This window comes from Phoca vitulina, unplaced genomic scaffold (genome assembly GCF_004348235.1).
Source record: "Phoca vitulina isolate PV1807 unplaced genomic scaffold, GSC_HSeal_1.0 scaffold9, whole genome shotgun sequence".
NCBI classification, from domain to species: domain Eukaryota; kingdom Metazoa; phylum Chordata; class Mammalia; order Carnivora; family Phocidae; genus Phoca; species Phoca vitulina.
Window position 1 is genome coordinate 15,851,000 of NW_022589712.1, and position 20,632 is coordinate 15,871,631.

General features: G+C 45.0%; 1 protein-coding gene across 6 annotated transcripts in view; it reads right to left on the bottom strand.

The window, feature by feature from the left end:
- Positions 1-20,632, bottom strand: part of PLEKHG1 (pleckstrin homology and RhoGEF domain containing G1) — a 223,253-nt gene that overhangs the window by 54,833 nt on the left and 147,788 nt on the right. For all 6 annotated transcript variants that reach the window (XM_032407660.1, XM_032407664.1, XM_032407663.1 and 3 more), the window contains one exon: positions 4,464-4,564. In XM_032407660.1, coding sequence (XP_032263551.1) covers positions 4,464-4,564 — 101 coding nt within the window. The remainder of the gene's footprint in view (positions 1-4,463; positions 4,565-20,632) is intronic.

Genomic DNA, 20,632 nt, shown 5'->3' on the forward strand with positions numbered 1-20,632 from the left:
TACATTTATTTAGTGTGGTCAAACTTATAAATTATATGATTTCTTTTCAAAGAAACTGTAATTAAAGTGAAAAGACAAGTCTTATAGTAGGAGATGATTTGCAACTCAAATAATCCACAAAGATCACTAGCCAAAATTTATCAGGAATGCCTACACAGCAATAAGAAACATCCCGACAGAAAAATGGGCAGTGAATAGAGGGCAGAAATTCACACACACACAAATCTAAGTGGCCAACAAACAAGAAAAGATTCTCGGTCTTAATTGTAATTGGCAAAATGCAAAGTAATGTATCCCCCAGTGGAATATTACATTACAGTTAAACAAAGGAGAGGTACAAATCTCAAAAACAATGTTGAGAGAAAAAAATTTTGTGGAAGGTTGGCACACTTTATGCCATGTTTGAAATAAGTGAACGCATATTACATATTTCAAATAAATGCTTACATATATAGTCATGGAACAAAATCATACTTGGGAGTGAAACACCAAGTCTTGGAGAGCAGTAGTTCCAGTTCTAGCGGTATACTGAACCGGATTATACTGGCTTGCCTGAGCCAGTTCTGTGTACCTCTTCCTAATTCCATGTTCAGTGATGTCTTGCTAGTAGCTTGAAATCTGCTGTGATGGAATGTTTACACCACAGAAATTGGCAAACAATATAAATCCCAGATTCTCCCTCTCTTGTCCTAATGCCGGAGATCTGGTTTACCAGCACATTACTGTGCCACTCTCCACAGAGTGAGATGCAATTGGGAGGAATACTTAAGGGGCTTCAACAGTATTTGTAATGTCTTTATGCTTTAAAGAATTTCTAAAGTAAATATGACATAAGAAAAGGCTTTGATAGAGTAGGGGTAGGGTTCATGGGGATTTATCATGCTACTTTTCTGTATTTTGGAAATATACCCTGAAAACACAATCTAGTCAGCAGAGTTTTTTGGGCCAGCACAAAACCATTTTCTTTTTCCCGTCTTTAATTTTAGAGATTTAAATCTTGTTTAGTTGGTCACAATAATATTATATTATGTTGAAAAACCTGGATCTGAACTAATAATAGAAACTTCAAAATTAGTTCAAGCCCCAACCATAGGTTTGCCAGAGAGTTAGACCTTTGAAATCAACTGATGTAGGGTATATAATAAAAGATTCATAAGAGGCATTAACATAAAAAGTCACATCAATACTTCTTACTTAAGCAAATATAACAGCAAAGATATCTGAGCTCTAAATGTAGACTCCAGATCTAAGGGAAAGGAAATAAAAACAAATAGGGACACAATAGTATAGACAACTCAGCTGTAAAAGTGAAACAAGCAGATGCTTTTCTTTTTTTAAAGAATTATTCTACCTTTTTTAAGATTTTATTTATTTCAGAGAGAGCAAGTGAGAGAGAGCACGAGCCGGGTGAGGGGCAGAGGGAGAAGCAGACTCAACCAGACGCCCCAGCAAGCAGATACTCTTGAAAATAATAATGAGGGGCGCTTGGGTGGCTCAGCTGGTTAAGCATCTGCCTTCAGCTCAGGTCGTGATCCCCAGGGTCCTGGGATCGAACCCCGCGTCGGGCTTCCCTGCTCAGCCGGGGAGTCTGCTTCTCCCTCTCCCTCTGCCCCTCCTCCCTGCTCATGCTCTCTCTCTCCCTCTCTCTCTCTGTCTTACTCTCTCAAATAAAATTTAAAAAAAGAAAATAATAATAAAGTAAAGTAATAGGAATACCAATAGAAACGTGACAAAACCAGGTATTCAAAACAGGCTAGATTGGATGCCTAGTTCTATGTCCTTGAGCAAAGGACTTTCCATACTGCACTCCTGATTCATCTATAAGATGTGCATATAATATGCATTCTATCTGCCTCCCAGAGCTGTTAAGAGGATTACAGGAGATCATGCATGTGCCAGGGATAGATAATTGGGATCTACAAAAGGGACAGGCATAAATACGTGATGTTCATTGCGTGCACATTGTGTCACCACATGGATCCCTAACACATCATCATCCGGGTACTCATTCACTCTGACTCAGGCTGACAGGTCTGACTTCCTTGTTCAGAGACCACCAAAGAGAAAAGAACAGAGAACCAATTCAGGAATACAAAAGTCGTCTCAGTCTTCCAACTTTTGCAGAATGGGCTCCACTGCCAAGGTCCCTTCTTGTTGACCTAGGGGGCTACGTCATTCTTATCTTTCTTTAAATTAGGAGACACAGGAAGATTTAAACTCCAGGGAGTTTAAAAAAAAAAAAAGCCCTTCTGGACTATGCTACCATGTCCCAAACCATGGCCTGAAAAGCAGGGCTCCACTCTGGCAAGTGGGAATGTGGTTAAATGCCTGGGGTTTGGGGTCAGAGAAGCCCAGAAGAGGCATATAAAGTGATAATGTGCATAAAGCTCTATGGCCTCTGGCATGAACTAAGCAGGAGACAAATAGTCATTACCATCAACTTACAGCCAAACCACCAGAGGCTTAGGCCAGGGGCCTCCCCACATATATGCCTCAACCCTCTCCCCAAGTTACAGTGCCACTGGTAGCCTCTGGAAGGAGAAGCCACTCGGGGGTTCATGGGATTTTACCATCAGCGACTGCTAAATGGGAGCCTGTTTTAATACCAATGAACATGCAGACTCTAAATTCCCTAATTTTTTTTTTTTTTTTTTTTTTGGAGATAGCGTGAGCACGCATGATCGATGGGGAGGGGGAGGGGGGTGAGGGAAGGAGGGAATCTTAAGCAGACTCCATGCCCATCAAGGAGCCAGAGGCAGGGCTCGATCTCACGATCCTGTGATCATGACCTGAGCTGAAATCAAGAGCCTAAACGACTGAGCCACCCAGGCGCCCCAGCCTAATTCAATTTCTTTATGACCTTTCTCTATTTTCTTATTATTGTGTCTATTTTACGTAGACAGTGTTTCCCAGCCACAGCTATACATTACAAACATCTGAGGACCTTTTAAAAACTTCTGATGCCCTGGCCCAACCCCAAACCAATTCATTACAATTTCTGGGGGTGGAATCCATCATATTATAAAAAAAAAAGCTTCCCAGGTGATTCTAGTAGTGTAGTTCAGGTCGAGAATCACAGTCTTGGAACATGCTGACCAGTTTCCAAAGTCTCCTGAGTCAAATCAGGGAGATGTTGCAACACGGGCAGTTTTCACATCCTAGGCTTTCAATATGAAAGAAGGCGTTGATGCAAGTCTATACACAGATCTCCCAGAGGCCGGGCTTGTGCTAGGTGTTAGGGATTCGAAGGTAGCAAAGGAGATGTGGATCCTGACCCCAAGGTGTCACTTACACCAATTTCACTAAGCAAAGAGGGAGAAGATTTATAAATTGCACTATGGTTGAGTCACACAAGGACAGGGCACTGTAGAATTTTATAATGGGATTTTACTCGAACAAAACCAACATCATCACTGGTTGATATTTTGATGCTTTCTCTGGGCTGGTATTGAGTGAGGTAGGCACTTCCGGTGTTTGAGTGCACTGAAGCTTCACAACAACCATGGAGATAGATATTATTTCCACTCATTCATTCCACAAAAGCTTGCACGCCTCCGATGGGCGAGGCACTGTTTAGGCACTTGGGCGGTAACAAAACAGGCCCCAGGCCTCGGGGAGTGTTCCGTGAGTGGGGGTGGCAAGGAAAGAAAACCGATGTAAACCAGAAGTCGGTCATAGAGTGCATCACAGAATTTGATAAATGCCAGAAAGAAAAGGCAGAGCAGGTGAGGTGTTCTGTGGGCGTCCGGCAAGCTTCATTGAGAAAGGAAGACATGAGCACAGACTTGTAGGGAGGGAGTTAGTTCTTCCACTCCATTTCAAGACTCACCCAAGGATCTCTTCATGGCTCAGCTGGGATGCAAACCCAGGCATGTTGGAAATGAGAGTCTGTGCTCCTAACTTGCCTACTGCCTGGCAGAAGTTTCACAATATGTAATATTAACCTATTTGCTTGTCCCAGCCCCTTCAGCAAATTTCCTAAGCCCGGTGTCTTTTACATAGTAGGTACTTAACATATGTTTGAGTTAATCATTTAAATTATTAATTAATTTGGATCAGTCTGCTATGACTTAAAGTATTTGTGTGTTTACTGTGTCCTGCCCACTCCCTAGGCAGAAGAAAGTTTCTAGAAAATTCAGTGGAGGTGGGGGTGCCACAGATGAAGCATGCATGCATTTTTGGATGCCCTGTTCATGTTGTATTGTAGAAGAATGATGTCACTGCTCTGTCAGGGAAGGCAGGTCTCTTCTCTGAGCCAGGAAGATGGATTTGGATGGGATATTAAACAAATGTGAGACTCTTCTAGGACAAGGATGCTTCTGGGTAGAAGACTTCATGGCATGATACCACACAGAAATGTATGAAGTTGAATCAAGGATTACAGGTAAAGTTTTCTTAGGTGGCATTCATCTGAGAGAAAGTCATATTCCTAGGTGAGAATGATCTTTTGAGTATGAACTTACCTATTGAAGTGGTAGATATCCTGTATGTTTCCAAAGAGGGCTGATCTTTCTTCTGTCCCCAGAGGAAGTTTTGTTTGGTCCCTGATGCAGTCAAGGTAATCCTGGGAAATCAATGAGAAGGATGTCTTAAACGCTCCTGTCCTTCTCCAAGTTATCTTTAGTTATGCAAGACGAACCTCTCATATCAACTTCAAGCAATTATTATACTAATGTGCTCATTAATTGTACTACGGAACACAGAGTGTCACTTTTATTAATGTTGACAATACTCACCAATTTATAGAAGGGGGAGTTTGAGCAAGAAGGAGGAGTATGGTATACATTAGGCTATATAACCCCCAAATGTATTAGAGCTTCCCTAGATGGATAATATAATGACCATAGTTTCTCATAATGTCAGATATTTGGCATAACAACATCATCTTCTGTTTCCTTGACTGATTTATGTGATAAAAAGATACTCAAATTCATTTAGTGGAAAGCCAGACCTTAAAATACAGACCTTAAAATTTCTCATCACAAAAAGAATTTGTAACTGTGTGTGGTAATGGCTGTTAATTACACTCACCGTGGTGATCATTTCACAATATACACATGCATCAAGTCATTATGTTGTATACCTTAAACTAATACAATGTTCTATGTGAATTATATCTCAATAAACTGGGGAAAGAGAGTGTTGTTTAAACATAACCTTGAAATCAGGAAGCTATCAGTTGTTAAAATGCAGAACCAAATTCTTCCTCAAACACCATTTTATAGAAAAAAAAAACCCTCTTTTTATTTTAATAAGCACATAACTCACTTATGCTATCTAGTAGGCTATGTTAATGAGCCATGGAAAACTTTGAAATGATTTTATATCTTTTAACACAGCAACAGCTCCCAAGCAGAGCTAATGTGGGCTCAGATCCACAGTGGGTTAAATGTCCGTGGCTTGGAAGCTTCGAGCTGCTGAGAGAAAGCTGTTTTCCACCCTGGGTGTGAGAGTTCATAACTGAGTGTTCCCCCTTCCCCAGCAATGCTTGAAAAAAGAACTCAGTAGGAGGCTAGAAAACAATAAAGAAAAAAGTGAAAACAGCTGAAATAACGTAAAATAAAAAATAAATACAATCCCCTGCTCCGGGCTGCACAACGTACTATGGCCCTCGACCAAATGTCACATGGCGTCGTGCAGCCCGGGGGAGGAACAGACCCTGTGAAAATCCCATGTTTCAGCCACATTCCAGTGTTCCATCGCAAACACAATAGCAGTTAGGTGCAACCAGCCAAAGGAGAGATGAAATGTAAAAACCATCAGATAATTCTTCCTTCTCCATTTTAATAAGCCACATTCATTCTCTCATGCTCTTTATGCCCCTCAAAGGAAAAACAGGCAGGGCTTCACCATTACCGTTCTCGGGAGCACGTTTCACAGACTGCATCCCATAACTCACCATCCTAGTTCTTTAACACTAAAATCACCGGCATGCACGAACCAATGTTTATAAACCTTTTTTCTTTTATTTTTTTAAATGATTTTATGTATTTGTCAGAGAGAGAGAGAGCGAGCGAGCAAGCGAGCGAGAGAGCACAAGCAGGGGGGAGCGGCAGAGGGAGAGGGAGAAGCAGGCTCCCCACTGAGCAGGGAGCCCGATGCAGGACTCGATCCCAGGACCCTGGGATCATGACCTGAGCCGAAGGCAGATGCTTAACCGACTGAGCCACCCAGGAGTCCCCCCTTTTTTCTCTTTTAACAAGCTTCGTGGGAACATCTTTTCTTCTTAAGACAGTGGTCATCTTTTAATAAGAAGTTAAATTCATAAGGTGTTAAGTGTAACCAGTACCCTAAACCCACAATAGCAAGACATAGCCTATAGTCCTTACTATAAAAGTAAGGACTTTTATAAATGGAACAATTCGAAGGAGCTTGAGTATCTGCATAGGATGTAGAGTTAATGCCTAAATAAAAAATGCTCAAGAAAACTAGAAGTGAAATGAATGCCTTTTGAACAACATGTAAACCTAACCTATACTTCCTCAAAAACATAAATGTAGTCATTGATATTTACATAAAATTACATATGGTACAAAAAGATGGGCTAATATTTAACTTGCCTTGAACGCTTATATTTGATAGCTGTTTATACTTTGATCAAGATTTTAAAAGGACACATCATATGCAAAATTAAGGCAGTAAAAGGTTCTAGATGGGCGTGAACTTAAACAGAAGGATATGGATAGGCATGAGCCACACCAAATAGCAGGATAAAGGGCAGGACAGAGATGACGTACGCATGCCAAATTCACCTTGCTGGCTGCCATGGGGTTTAAAGGAGAAACCGAACAACCCTTTTTCTCACTTCAAGTGAAGAGCTTGCTCATTTGCAGAAACCTGATACTAAATTCTTCATGTGAGGGAAAGACTGAGTTAAGGGGCTTGAAGAATTTCAACTGGGGTTAGAGACAAAGAACCATGGCCCACTTCCAACAAATAATGGCCCCTCTCCAAATGAAAGAGTTTCAAAACCCCCCAGTCCGTGGTAGGGAAACTAGATTTTAAAAGCTGCTCGTTTTCCGAAATTGTTGAGAAAACAGATCGTTAGGAGTCCAAATTTTTGTAGGCCACTCTAGAAAACAGATCAAAGTCCTATGGCCACAACTGTTCCCCCCACTGATCATAATTAAGTCTTTTAAATATGATACTTTAACCCTAAACTAGTTACGGAGAACTACCGTAGCATGCACGGCATTAGCAGCTATAATCATCTCCAGCCAAAATGAGAGGTTCGAAGCTCAGTGATAATAACAGTTGGGTCTGTGCTCAAATGACAGAGTAAAGACACCCATGAAATTTATTAGAGCCTGTCACACTGCTTATTAATTTTATTGGCTTGATGTCAGCATCTATGGCTACCCTACAGTTAACAATGAAGGATCAATTTAAAACATTTGCATTGAAAACAATTATTCTCCAAGAAGATCAAAGAGTTCACTCGACTGGGAGAGGGATGAGGCGGGGAGATAGGCACAAGAAAGAGCTTTCCACTGGTGGAAAAAATGCCTATTATGCCATTTTAAATTCTGCCTATTTATTTTCTAATCAATTCATGTCCTTAGGATCTCCTTAAGAGTGCAAGATTTGTGCGTGGGTGTCCTCCTCACATTAACGTTGTCATTGCCTGTAATGTCTATTATTGAAAACATCCAACTAAACACTGACTTGGTGCCATTTAAAGTGTGGCAAATGGAAAAGGAGCCAGTTTGCAAAGTGTTACCGAACTACAACGAATTCAGTGCAGAAACTGAGAGTAAGTGCGTGGAAACTTACAGCCTTTTGACAGAACGAGATCTGTTGACTCTAATGATCAATTTGGGCTTGTATTTTGCCTGTCCGATTTCTTCTATTTTCTTTTTCTAGCAATTCAGTTTTTATTGTGTTTTCCAAGAGGGTCAGCGTGTGACTGACAGAAAATGCGTGCACACACACATGCACACACATCCCTGTCCCTCACCACAGACAGAGAAGCGCTGGTCTAGGCAGCCCTCCCACAGAGATGCTGGAGAAATGGGCAGAATTCAAATTCAGATTTAAACTCAAATTCAACGTTCTTGGTAGTTCACCTTATTTCTCTAAGATGCCTATAGAATTAATGTCCCCACCCCCGTTTCCCTTCTTCCTCTAAAATAACGTTTAAAATGTTTTAAAATTATAACCTGTTTGACATAATGAAGATAAACCACAAGAGGGAAAGAAATACTGATTTAGAACTATAAAGTCTCTTCATACTTTACGTCCCTCCGACTCTTTCCCACACCCCCCGACCCTTGTGTAGAGTCCACTGTAGAGACAAAAAGATTCCATTCCTAAATCCTCTTGCTGACATTTCAAAGTTCGACCTAGTGGTTTTATAGTTTACTCTTTCTGGTTGGTTTTTCTCTTTTTAGCGCTTCCAAATTCCAAGCTCTTTGATATAACTCCTATGTAAGACTTTTTTCTTTGGTCTTTATTTTGAAGGAAGCATTTTTTCTTGTTTTTCCAACCCCTCCACCTTTTCTAGAACACAGTCATCAGTTTACCCCCAACCTGCCCTCCAAATGCCATGTGTTACAGTGGGACGCCATTGATACCACAATAACTTACACTTGTATATCAATTTACAGTTTAAAAGCATTCACATTCATTCACACAAAGCATCCTCCCCCTTCTCCCCCCCTTTTTTGAGGACATAAGAATGTGTGCCAAGCTCTGTTTTACAAGCTAGGAATTAAAAAAATGAATAAAACATGACCCCTCCCCCCAAGGAGCTCCCTGTGTAGTTGAAAGACAAGTGTAAACAAGTAAGTACAATACAGTGTTTAGGGCGCATGGCTGATAAATATTCAGTATTGGCAGAGAGGGGAGGCAGAGAAAGAAGCGGTTGATCTCGGGGCTGGCAGAGGCTCTCTAGAGGAGGTGCGCGTGGATCTGAGCCTTTAAGAAGCAGCAGTCTGGATGGAGGGAAAGGGAGGAGACAACATCCTAGAAATAGAAAAGTGCAAACAGAGGCGCAGGGCAAGCTACGCCGCCTGCAGTCAGGACCCTTCAAGGTGCTGAGCTGGGCCGGGAACCCTGGCGCATGCGCACACAGGCCCTGGAGGTAGGGCTGATCGTAGAGAATCGTCCATGCTCTGTAGGTGGTGGGAACCACTGAAGGATGGCGGGAGACCACAGACCATCCCAGCATCAGTGAAACAGAAGAGAAGCTGTAAAACTGGGGTGGGGAGACCAGTTAGACCAGCAGAGCAGCGCAGGTAGACCCGGACCAAGCCCTCCACGGGTCCTACAGAGAGGCATGAAGGAGAGAAAGGAGTCAGTCAGGGGTGAGAGTCATGGGGTGAGGGATATTGTTGGCTTTCAGGATGTAGAGGCCAACCACAGGCTGCCCCAAGACGGGCCACTTTGGCATGAAGACTATTTTGAGTTAAAAAGCAATCAAAACCTGGGGCGCCTGGGTGGCTCAGCAGGTTAAGCATCTGCCTTTGGCTCAGGTCCTGATCTCAGGGTCCTGGGATCGAGCCCTGCATCCGTCCAGGCTCCCTGCTCGGAGGAGTGTCTGCTTCTGCTCCCACCCCAACCCAGCTCCTGTGCTCTCTCTCTCTCTCTCAAATAAATAAATAGGGGCGCCTGGATGGCTCAGTCAGTGAAGCATCTGCCTTCGGCTCAGGTCATGGTCTCAGGGTCCTGGGATCGAGCCCCACGTCGGGCTCCCTGCTCAGCCCGGAGCCTGCTTCTCCCTCTCCCACTCCCCCTGCTTGTGTTCCCTCTCTCACTGTGTCTCTGTCAAATAAATAAATAAAATCTTAAAAAAAAATAAATTAAAAAATAAAATTTTTTTAAAAAAAGCAATCAAAACCCAGTGATTTCAGGAAAAGCTCTTTACCTCCCCCTCAAATGCCTAAAAAGAATTTAGAGCGAGGACCTGCCCCAGAAAGAGAGCTATCACCATAGATAACTCCATTATGATAGGAACTAGGTATGGCAGACAGGGAGGGACCTAAGCAAGGCCACTTTGAGCAAAGTCCTCTCTTTGTCCCATTGTTTCTGAGCGGCCCAGCAAACATTCATTTACCAAACATTTACTTTTTTTCATCTTCCTGTAAATTGGATTCCTTTCCTCTGAAGTCCCAGACCCTTGCCCCCTTCTCCTTAGTTCAGGATGACTTACAGACCTCACTGTGCCTGTCTTTAGAGTTTCCGTGTCTGTCTGTACATATGCTATTAAATTCGATTTTCTCCTATTAATCTGTTTCATGTCAATTTGATTCTTAGTCTGGCTGGAAGGACCTTGAAGGGGACAGGAATTCTTGCTGCCCAACAAGGAGTGGGGAGTCTGCGCTTCTCTCTCACTTTCCACGCTGAGGAGGAGGAGCACTGTTCCCCTCACTCCCAGCAAGACCTTTTCTTACCCTCACTGGCAGTGAGTGAATTAAAAGGCAGTGAGACCAACCCCTCACCTCCCCATCCATTTGGCTGCGGCATGGAGGGAACTGGAATGCTCCCTCCGGGAAGAGGACCCACCAGCTCTCCTCCTTTCTCTCTGCCCGGTGGCTGGTGAGGTGAAGCTAATCCGGGTTGCCCCTGCTGGCCGGGCCTACAGAGGCCTTGGTGGGGCGGCTCTAGGCCTCGTTGGCTGCCTCACGCCCAGATCAAACACCGAGAAACACCTCGAAGGATCTGTGGTAAGAAGGAGACAAGGCAGATATTCTGGCCTCGCTCACCGAGACAGCTCCAGCTGGCTCATTCTCTTCTTAGGGTCAAGGCTCTGAGAAGAAATCTGGGCTTTAATTTCCAGCCATCGTCCTCTGCACAAATGGTGCCCGCAGGAACATCACGATGGGTAATGACGGGTTCGGAAGGACCGGCCTGCCCAGGCCCCACTCGGGCACTTCTCTCCCCGTTCCTGAGAGACCTGAAGAGAGGCGGGCGGCGGTGCGGGGGCAAAGACAGGGCCTCAGGTTCGGATGTGCGAAGACAGACTGACCGTAGGACGTCTCGCAGGAGAGGTCTGGCAGGCACAGGATCTGGGAAGCAGTTTGCTCGGAAAGCCCTGCGGGGAGCAGGCCGTGCGTGGCCGCGCAGCTTTGGGCTCCGGCTTCGGCAGCACTGACACAACGGGGAGGCCAAAACACCCTGCCACGCTTCTTCGGGGGCCACCTAACCACACAAAAGCAGCTTCGGAGTAGCTCAGTGTCTGCAAGTTGCAACCTCGGTGGGGGTCAGCGGGCCAGGGCACCCCCAGGCAGTCCCCTGTGGCCGTGAGGACACCAAAGGGCCCTTGCGAAGGAAACGAGGCAAGTAAATGATGAGCTGCCAGGCCAGGGGCGGCACAGAGCGCTGGGGCTCACGCTGACGACACCGCACCCCTGAGTGGGAGCGGCCGTGAGGGGTTTCGGAGGGGTCCCAAGATCGTGGAGCACGGAGCCTGGCGGGCCCACCTCTTCCAGACAGTCCCAGGGAAACTGAGTGAGAGTAACAGAGTCCTGAGTGCAGGGACTAGAGAGAGTTGCAGACTGAGTCGGAAGTGGGCAAGGGGAATACCAATTTTGAGATGGTGGGCTACCCAGGAAGGAGCAGTAACTGGAAGAGATGTAGGACCAGGAAGGACTGATTGATGATCTGCACACCCCCCACACCCACACGTGCGTGCGCCCATGCACACACCCACCCACCCATGCACCCACCCATGCACCCCACACATGCATTCATGCACCCACGAACAGGATGGTGGTGGGGGGCGGGAAGGAGAAGGTAGACGGTAGAGGGAGGAAGGTGGCAATGACAAGAATTTCTGGCAAGGTGACGATTGGAGCCAGGTCAGGGGACAAGATAAGCAGTGGAGGAGAGGATGATAAGCCCCTCTCGCGGGGGTCCAGGCTGGGAACACTGTCTCTCTGAGTGAGGCAGGGAGAGGCCAAAATGACATGGGTCAGCTTCCGTTTTTGCCATAGAAAATAAAATTCTAACGAGTCAGAGCACAGAAGTAAAAAGTTCCCTCTCCCTCTTCAAGGACCTTCCTTTTCTGCCCAGGTGTCACCGTGCAGAGGTAACTCTGGTTGAGGACGCGGTATGCACACTTCTCGACTATGTTCTGGCGCATAATTACACCTGTCAAAAATGAGATCTTTGCTTGATTCGCAACTTCGTTTTTTCCACTTAGTGTATATAAACGCACATGATTCCTATATGTCAGTAGAATTCTTTCTCATTCTTTATAGTGGCTGCACTGTATTCCATCCAATAGTTTTATTATAATGTACTTAATGAAGACTTTTGGGGGGCCCATCCTATGTGCAGGTTTCTGTATTAAGCAGGTGCATCTGGAAACGAGGGAGATGTGATGTCTGTGTTCCAGGTGCTCACAAGAGAGGACAGGAGAAAGACATGTGTGTGTCATACAGAGTATGACAATGTGAGGTTAGAGGAGTTATTTACAAAGTGCTGTGGGGCAATAATGAAAGAAGCCCTTTATCTTTCTTCCAAAGAAGCCCCTAATCAGGGTTTATAGTAAAATTTCCATCTGTTGCCTGCAGATAAAGTATCAGAAGTCTAATCTTCCACTTGATCTCTTTTCTCTTATTTCTCTGTCCACATCCACAGGGAGGAAGGTACAGCTAAAGAAATGAGAGCTGGGGGTCTCTGGCCACTTCATCAAGCTGGAAACAAAGCTCTTATTGTGGGAACAGTGTTTTCCCTGAGTCTATATAACGGAGCCCCCACACGGCGGAGAACCGCAATGAAAATGCAATATATCATCACCAGGGCAAACTCTTTCTGCCAACTTGTTGGGGGTGGGGGTGGGGGGAGGGGGTGGGGGGAAGAATGAATGGAGGGGAGCAGAAGGAGGGAAGAGAAGAGGGAAGAAAAAGGGGGAGTAGAAAGTAAAAAGGAAAGAAGATGGGGAGAGAAAGGGGGAGAGCAAGAGACGAAGACCCACAGACATGGGGGAGGGGGGAGAGGGGGAGTGGAGGGGGGAGAGTTCAAAGCAGCTTCTGTTCCTGGTGTGATATCGGTTCTCATTCAGTTTTCCTAACTGATGGTATAGAGGCTGATCTTAATTGGTGATATGTGAGTCAGAATTAATGCCTCTGAGATATTTGAGTAAAAGAATCATAAAAAACTGGGAGCTTTCAGCCTCATTTACCCAGTATAATACTTTCAATACATAAGACATCAGTAAAAAATGTCAGGAATGGCTTTCTTGCTCAGCTGTGACAAATGATACAGCCTGTTCTGTCCCCTCCATTGTTTTGCGGCTCCCTCTTGAGAGAAGGGGAGCTAGGAGGTTCCTCTCGGGAAGGAGATGGAACAGCCTGCCCTAGAAAGGCGTGGGGGGGGGGGGTTGGGCAGGTCCTTCCAGAAAAGAGAAACCTGGTGGGGGCAAACAGGAATTCTGTTAAAAACAGCAACGTTGAGTAGAAAGAGAAATAGATCTTTGCTTGAAGACAACTGGTATATTTGTTTGGTTTTCCCCAAAGACTTTAAGCAGAAAATACACACAAATTGGCAGTCTACAGTAATCGAAAGATAGAAGAAACAGGATTAGCGTTAATATATTAGAGTTCTTCAAGCAGCTGAATGCCCATCTTTCCTGTGCTTCTGACAACCATTATGGAAATCAATTGTCTTTATTTACTTCATGTTGACATCCAGAGGAAGAATTTGATGCATATAAGTGTAAATAAATCTAAAAATGTCACAAAAATTAAAAAAGTTTGGTGCAAATATAATGCTACAATTAATCTCTTATCTTACCAAGTTAGAACAGAAAAGTTCTTACTTTTCTTCTGTAACAAAACAGTCCCTTCTGTAACAAAAACATGGCAGAAACTTAATTTTCTATTGGCTTTGTTAATATAATAAAAATAATATTTATTTTTAAAAACCGTGTTTAGAGTTTTCAAATCACATTGACAGCATTCTCATATGTAAAGCTCTTCTTAAAATAAGAGCAGTGGACACACGCCCATGAAGAAGTCCTGCTCACACTAAGCTAGCTTTCCATACTTATTTGAAACCCACCATTGCTTTTTGTTTTCTATACTCTTTAATCCCATCATCATTTCTAATGACCAAAAAAGAATAAAGCATTTCTGGGATAATCCACGTGCTTACTGAATATGCATTAATGTAAAGTATGTTTAAGATCTTCAGAATGGCAACCAGAGAATTTGCCAGAACTATCTGGAATGAAGCACAACAACAGCATCCCAGGGGTTATGACGAGACAGGAAAGCGAAGGAAGTTTATTGTACACTTCCTCGAGAAGGATCCCCGCCTCCCACCCCATCACCCTACTTTTCTCCAACTCTCTTTTTAGGTCTTCCTCCTCACTGGGCTAACTTCACACAGCATCGTTATTTTACTGCCATTTTTCTCTCCAGGTCCCAAGCCAGGGAAGGAAGCAGACAGAGACAATTAGATGTGGCTATAATCCTTAAGGAGGAAAACAGCAAAGAGATATGATGTCTTGGCAAAGCTTTAAGTACCTGAAAATGAGAACTGATTCACCTCCATTATAATCACGGTACTGCTGGTGTAATTTGAAACATGGTAATTAAGGAAAATTAAATAAAGCCCAAAGGATTTTGTATATGGGAAAGAAAATAAAATAAAAGATCAGTAAAATAAATTTACATTATTAGATCATCTGAAGTTTAACGCCTCCTCACTGCCATTTACTATTACGAGTCATATTACCTTTATGTTTCTTGCTATACTGAGCTCACTGCTTTATATGCATTATCTTTTTTTTTTTTTTTTTTAAAGATTTTTATTATTTGACAGAGAGACAAAGCGAGAGAGGGAACACAAGCAGGGGTAGTGGGAGAGGGAGAAGCAGGCTTCCTGCGGAGCAGGGAGTCCAATGCGGAGCAGGGAGCCCGATACGAGACTGGATTCCAGGACCCTGGGATCATGACCTGAGCCAAAGGCAGACGCTTAAGGACTGAGCCACCCAGGCACCCGCCGCTATATGCATTATCTTATCTAATCTTCACAACAACCTAGGGGGTGAGTCCCATTATTAGTCCCATTTTACTGGAAGTTTAGAAAATTTCAATTGTTTCCCAAGGTCACACAGAGAGTGAGTGACTCAGTCCCGTTCAAACTGGGACCAGCTGATGATAGCCTGCCTGGGCACTGGAACCCTGCAGTACTGCTCCTAAGGCTTTAGTCCTTAATGCAGTATCTTTACACCGTAGGAAATGTTTGATGTTGACTTTATCTGGGGACTAAATGTGGTTTTTATTAGGTTTGAGGTAGGAGCCTTACAAAGACAACCACTCTCACGGACTCGGCACCTACCACCTTCTAAGTTCGTCACAGGCCTGTATCTGAATCAGTACCAGTCCACTGACACGCTGAGCCCACCTCCTTTGTGTGCTCATCAACACGCATCCCAGGGCATGCTTTTCCAGCAGCCAAGCACACCAGCTTTCAACCAACTGGCATTGGACTCCCAGCGGTGGCCACACCTTCCTGTTCCGTTCAGTTCCCAAGTTCTCTTCCTTCCCTCTCCCTCTCCTTTGAAACGTCTCCCTCCCCTTGCCAGTCACCCCACAGGTCTGTCACTGCATTCCTCTTTAGGGGCCTGACTCGGGGTAGCTCTCCCCAGAGGAACACACACCTCTGCACAATGGAATCCTCACCAATGAATCCTCCCAGATCTCCCGGTTCTGCATTACTTTTTAAGTCTATTCAACAAACGCTACATAATGGAGAGCCGGGAACGCAGAGCACTTAGAAGCGATCGATCTGGTGATTGTTATAAAATGAAGATCCATCAGAAATGAAGAGAGGTCTAGCAGCTCTGCGAGCATGGGCTTTGCCACAGGACAAGGCCAATGGACAGGAGCGGAATGTGGGTAGGTAGAGGTGCACGGCGTGTGGAGGAAAGAAGGCTCCCTCGACGGTCTAAGCGGTGGGCTTATGAGAGGGACTTCTGGCATGTTCTTCTGCATGACAGTCAGCCTGGATTGTTGTCGTGGGGCTCTGACTTCCTTCCCAGAGCTCTGCGCATCCCATCAGCACACTGATGGCTTCAAAGCCTTCACTTGACATCAAAATGTGGGCGCTTTCGGCGGCAAAAACATTTCCTGTCCGCAAATCACATCACCGCCCACACTTCACTCAGAATCCTAGAGGACCAGAAATTGTGAAATAAGGACAGCAAATAATGGCCCATTCAAACAGATACACGGTTTTGCCACAGATACATCACGGGTGACTGCATGCGTCCCCTGATCATGTATTGGACGGTCATTAACTATATGACTTAGTGATGAGTTGGAACACTTCCTACTCTCTTTTCCTGGAACAGGAACTATAATACAGGTAATGTTCATAGCAATGGATCTGTATGCAGTAGGTGCTCAAGGAGCATGCACTCGAGGGAGAGGAAACAAGACCTCAGACACCAAAGCCTAGTGATATTTGTGCTACTTTACTTGGAACTCTAACCCTGAAACTGAGTTTCCACCAGGCCAAAAGGCTGGAGCTACCTGAGCAATATTAAGTAGTGAGCACAAAAAGCTGGAAGACATTAGCTCAACCCTCCATGGACTGAGTCACACAGTTTGATAACGACCCTCAAGGTCAAGCTATTCTATTTGCAAACTGCAACGCAACGAGGCTGTGTATGTTAAAATAAAGAACTGCACAAGGACTGATCTCTTTATGGGCAGGTTTTCAACGCGGATGAATGTGATTATGCTTTGGCGGCATTAGGTAATCCAAGGGCTAAATATGGAGATGCATAGGCTAAACTATTCCGTTCGTTGTACCAAAAACAATGAGTAGCCCTAAGGACATATCTCATTGATTCGGCTACACTGTGTTGATCTCATCACGGTAGAATCTTATCCAGAAGTTACGTATTGACACACAAACAGCCAGGGCCTGGAGATTTGCAGGGGAACAGAGGGTAGAACGGGGGTGCAGGTGAGCCAGCATGAGGGGGTGCTCCTCAGAAACCTATCTCAGAGTGCTGGGCTCCCTGAATGCGGTAAACCCAGCAGTTTCCTTCTGTCCTCCTGGAGGCCTGATCTCAATTCTTGCCCACTTGGGGAAAACGAATTCTTCTCTTGTCCTAAATCTCAGGCACGATGCCCATGGCCATCTTGGTACTTAGAAGTGAGAGGGAGGGAGAGAGACTGACCTCCTAGGATGAAATTTTCATAAGTGAACTGTCGAGAGATGGTGTAGAATGAATTTCGACAGCAGCACTTTACAATCTGGACAGACGTGTACTATGTGCTTTTTCTTGTAATAGATGCGGTTTCCATCGCTGCAAACCTGCCCTCCCAGGACAGGAGATTTAGAGGAGGACAGAGCATGACATGGGCAAAGGGGCAGCAGATTCCTTTCGAAGGCCTCCACTCCAGGGCAGGCTCCAGATGCAGCGTGGTGGGAAGTGCCCGGACCACAAGGGCAGGCAGCCGGAGGCTGGGAGCTGCCCCTCCGATGGTTTATTGGCTTTGCTGCGACCCCACTGCCTCAGCCTCTGAGTAGGGATAATGCAACATCTGCACCTTGTCTTCATTCTGTGGGTTAAACGACCAGGCCCGTCCAAGGAGCCTGGCATGCCCAGCACACACTGGTTGGTAACTGGGCTGACGTGTGGCCTTCTGTGCCCCCGTTTCCTCCTCAGGAGGGCAGGGAAGGAGCCAGACCAGAACTTCTTTTGGTTCAAAAGCAAATTAACTCTATCTGCACAGATAAATTATACTAAAAGCTTCTACCCCCTTTCACTGCCACAGGTGTTCACAGTGCCATAGGAAGGCCGATGGATTTGAGCAGCTTGCTTCTAACCATCACTTTGGGTACAGGGTCTGAAGATGGTTAGAGGAGATATATGTGCCCAAGGTCTCCATGACACTCAGAAGTTTCCCAGACCCTGGCCCTCTCACTCGCTATGCCCACCCAGACAAGAAATCCTGCCTCTCCTACCTGTCTTGAAACTGACCCCTCCTCCCTCCCATCCCTGCTTTGGTTCTGGTTATCCCCCACCGTGCCCACTGCATGGGCATCCTAACTAATCCCTCCATGGGGCTCTGATCCCTCCAACTTTTTGGAATGAAGCCAGTGTGATCTTTCTAGAAGTCAAATCTGCTGTCCTGCAAAAAAATGCTTTAATGACTTCCCAGAGTCTTCAGCATGGAGGGAGGTCCTTCAAGGCCCACACCCCTGTGCACCTTTCCAGACTCAACTTTTACCACTTTCTTGCTTCCCCTCCTGCCCTTCCCCCCAACCCACAGGCACTCACTCCTGGTACTTTCAGGAATGTCCCCCGTCCCCTGGCTTCACTGTCTTTACACATTCTATTTTTGCTGCCAAGATGGCCCCTCCTACTGGCAAATCCAGGCTAAGATTCTTCCCAGGAATCCTTCTGGATCCTTCCCACCCCTTGAGGGTCAGGTGCTCCTCTGAGCATTTGCATTTATAATTCCATGATAGGGGAGGCTAGGGTGAGCGGCACACACAGCTCTGCAAGAATGCCTTTGTAGCTCCTGCTAGCCCTCAAAACTGACGTCAACAATTTGCAGATGTTACCCTTAGCTTTCCCAGCCCCCGAGTGTCTGCAGCGTCAGGGCGGTGAATTCCTGACACCATGTCTGTCCGCTAACTTCGTGAAGCCAAGCCAGGAAGGCAAGGGTTAAGGAGTCAGGCTGCTCTCAAACTCCCTAAGGCTGGAGTTGTATTGAATTGTAACCCAACCCGGCATTCCTCTTCTGCTCCCTCCCCTCCTTTTGTCCCAGGGACCGCGATTTTGACCACCGACCTCTTGAAGATGCATTTCATTTTCAACTCGCTTCCCACCCACGTAACTCCCCGCTTAGCACAAGAAAAGAAACGCTCCCCTAATCAAAAGTAGATTAACTCACACCCTTTTCTCTACCTACATTTGCATTTGGAACACCATTTACGAGGTTACAAACAGACCCCTGGGTTGCATGATTTATCCATGGCTTTAGGGAAAACTGAACAAAAGCTGTGTCTTCTCAGCAGTTCTGTATTTGCAGTCTGCTGCTCCGGCCAGTGCTGGGCGCCCCTCCCGACTCATCTCCCACTTAGAGCTTCTGAAAGGTTAACAGCATAACTTGAAGCCCCATTATAAAACTGAAGGAACTCTTGTGACATTTCTTGTTGATCCAAAGAGAAAAAAATGGTTTGTTTCAGAAGAAAATATTTTAAAGTGCAGTTTAAAGGAATGGCTTGTTCTGCCTCCTCTCAAGACACACACACACACACACACACACACACACACACACACGCCATAATGTCCCTTAGGCAGCTTGCGGAGAAAACTGAGGAGTAATTTTGCCTCAATGTGATTTTGATTTTGCCATTTGCCATTCGAAAGCGCAGATGTAGGCAGCAGCCTCTTTCCTTCAGGGGCCTACTTTAGGGAAGAGGGGTGTCAGTGATTCCAACACGAGAATCATTATGGATTCTTTCCTATTAGTTTAACAAAACAAGAATCTTAACATTGAGAACAAGCATTCCATTTCGCTTTGGGTGGGACAGATGCTTGCAACTTCCCATCACATCTTTATTATTTGCTTAATACTTCCCCTTGCAGAGCAACGTTGATTCTCACTTTTCAGGAAGCGTCATCTCACTTTTGTTAATGGATCGGTTATTGTACAAGAATCTTCTCTAAGTATGAAAAGCTCATTGTAATTAATGAAATTCGGGTACCTGCTACGGCATGGGTGAACCTTGGTAACATTATGCTAAGCGAAATAAGTGAGACACAGAAGGACAAATATTGTTTAATTTGGGCAAATTCATAGACAGAAAGCAGACTGGAGGTTGCCAGGGGCTGGGGGGTGGGGAGTGGAAAATGGGCAGTTATCATTTAATGGGTACAGAATTCTGTTTGGAATGCTAAGAGAGTTCTAGAAAGGAGTGGTGGTGATGATTGCACAACACTGTGAATGTGCTTAATGCCCCTGAATTGTACACTTAAAAATGGTTAAGATGGTAAATTTTCTGTAATGTATATTTTTTTACAAGAGCAGAATACGTTGAAAAAGTCAATTACTATAATTACAAAATCACTTTGTTTATGAAGGCCAGGCATCAGACGGTAGATTTTAGATGCTATACCAAACATAAGGAAAGTTTTTTCTTGCTCTTCTGGAACATCAGTAAGGACTTCGGTTATGCTCTAAGCCCTAATTCACAAGTAAAATTCACCAGGGTGACCAAGGTGAGTTCTAGATGGCCTTACATTAGTTGATCTACTAAGGAGTTCCTCCCTCTGGCTCCTTGTGTTGTCACCCCCACACCCACCCTCCCTTGCTGGGGGTGAGGAAACCAAATAATTAAGCTTATTTTAAACATGTAGGGTAAATAGGCTCTTAGTGAGAGCTTGGGGACTCTCTTGGGGTAAAGACATAGGAGTTACTGTTTGGCGTTTGAAATAATCTATTTTGGCCACTCAAAGGACTTGCTTATTTCCTGGTTACATTCTTGAGAGCTGAGACTGGAGGAGATGAGATCTCCAGTCATCTTTAGATTTCAGCTTTTTGAATTAAACTCATTTATAGAGGATGAAGCTGAGGTCAGACTGGTGGGTCGTCCATGGGCACACAGCTATGGGACCAGGGCCCAGGCCAACCCTCTGTCCCTTAAATCAATCTCA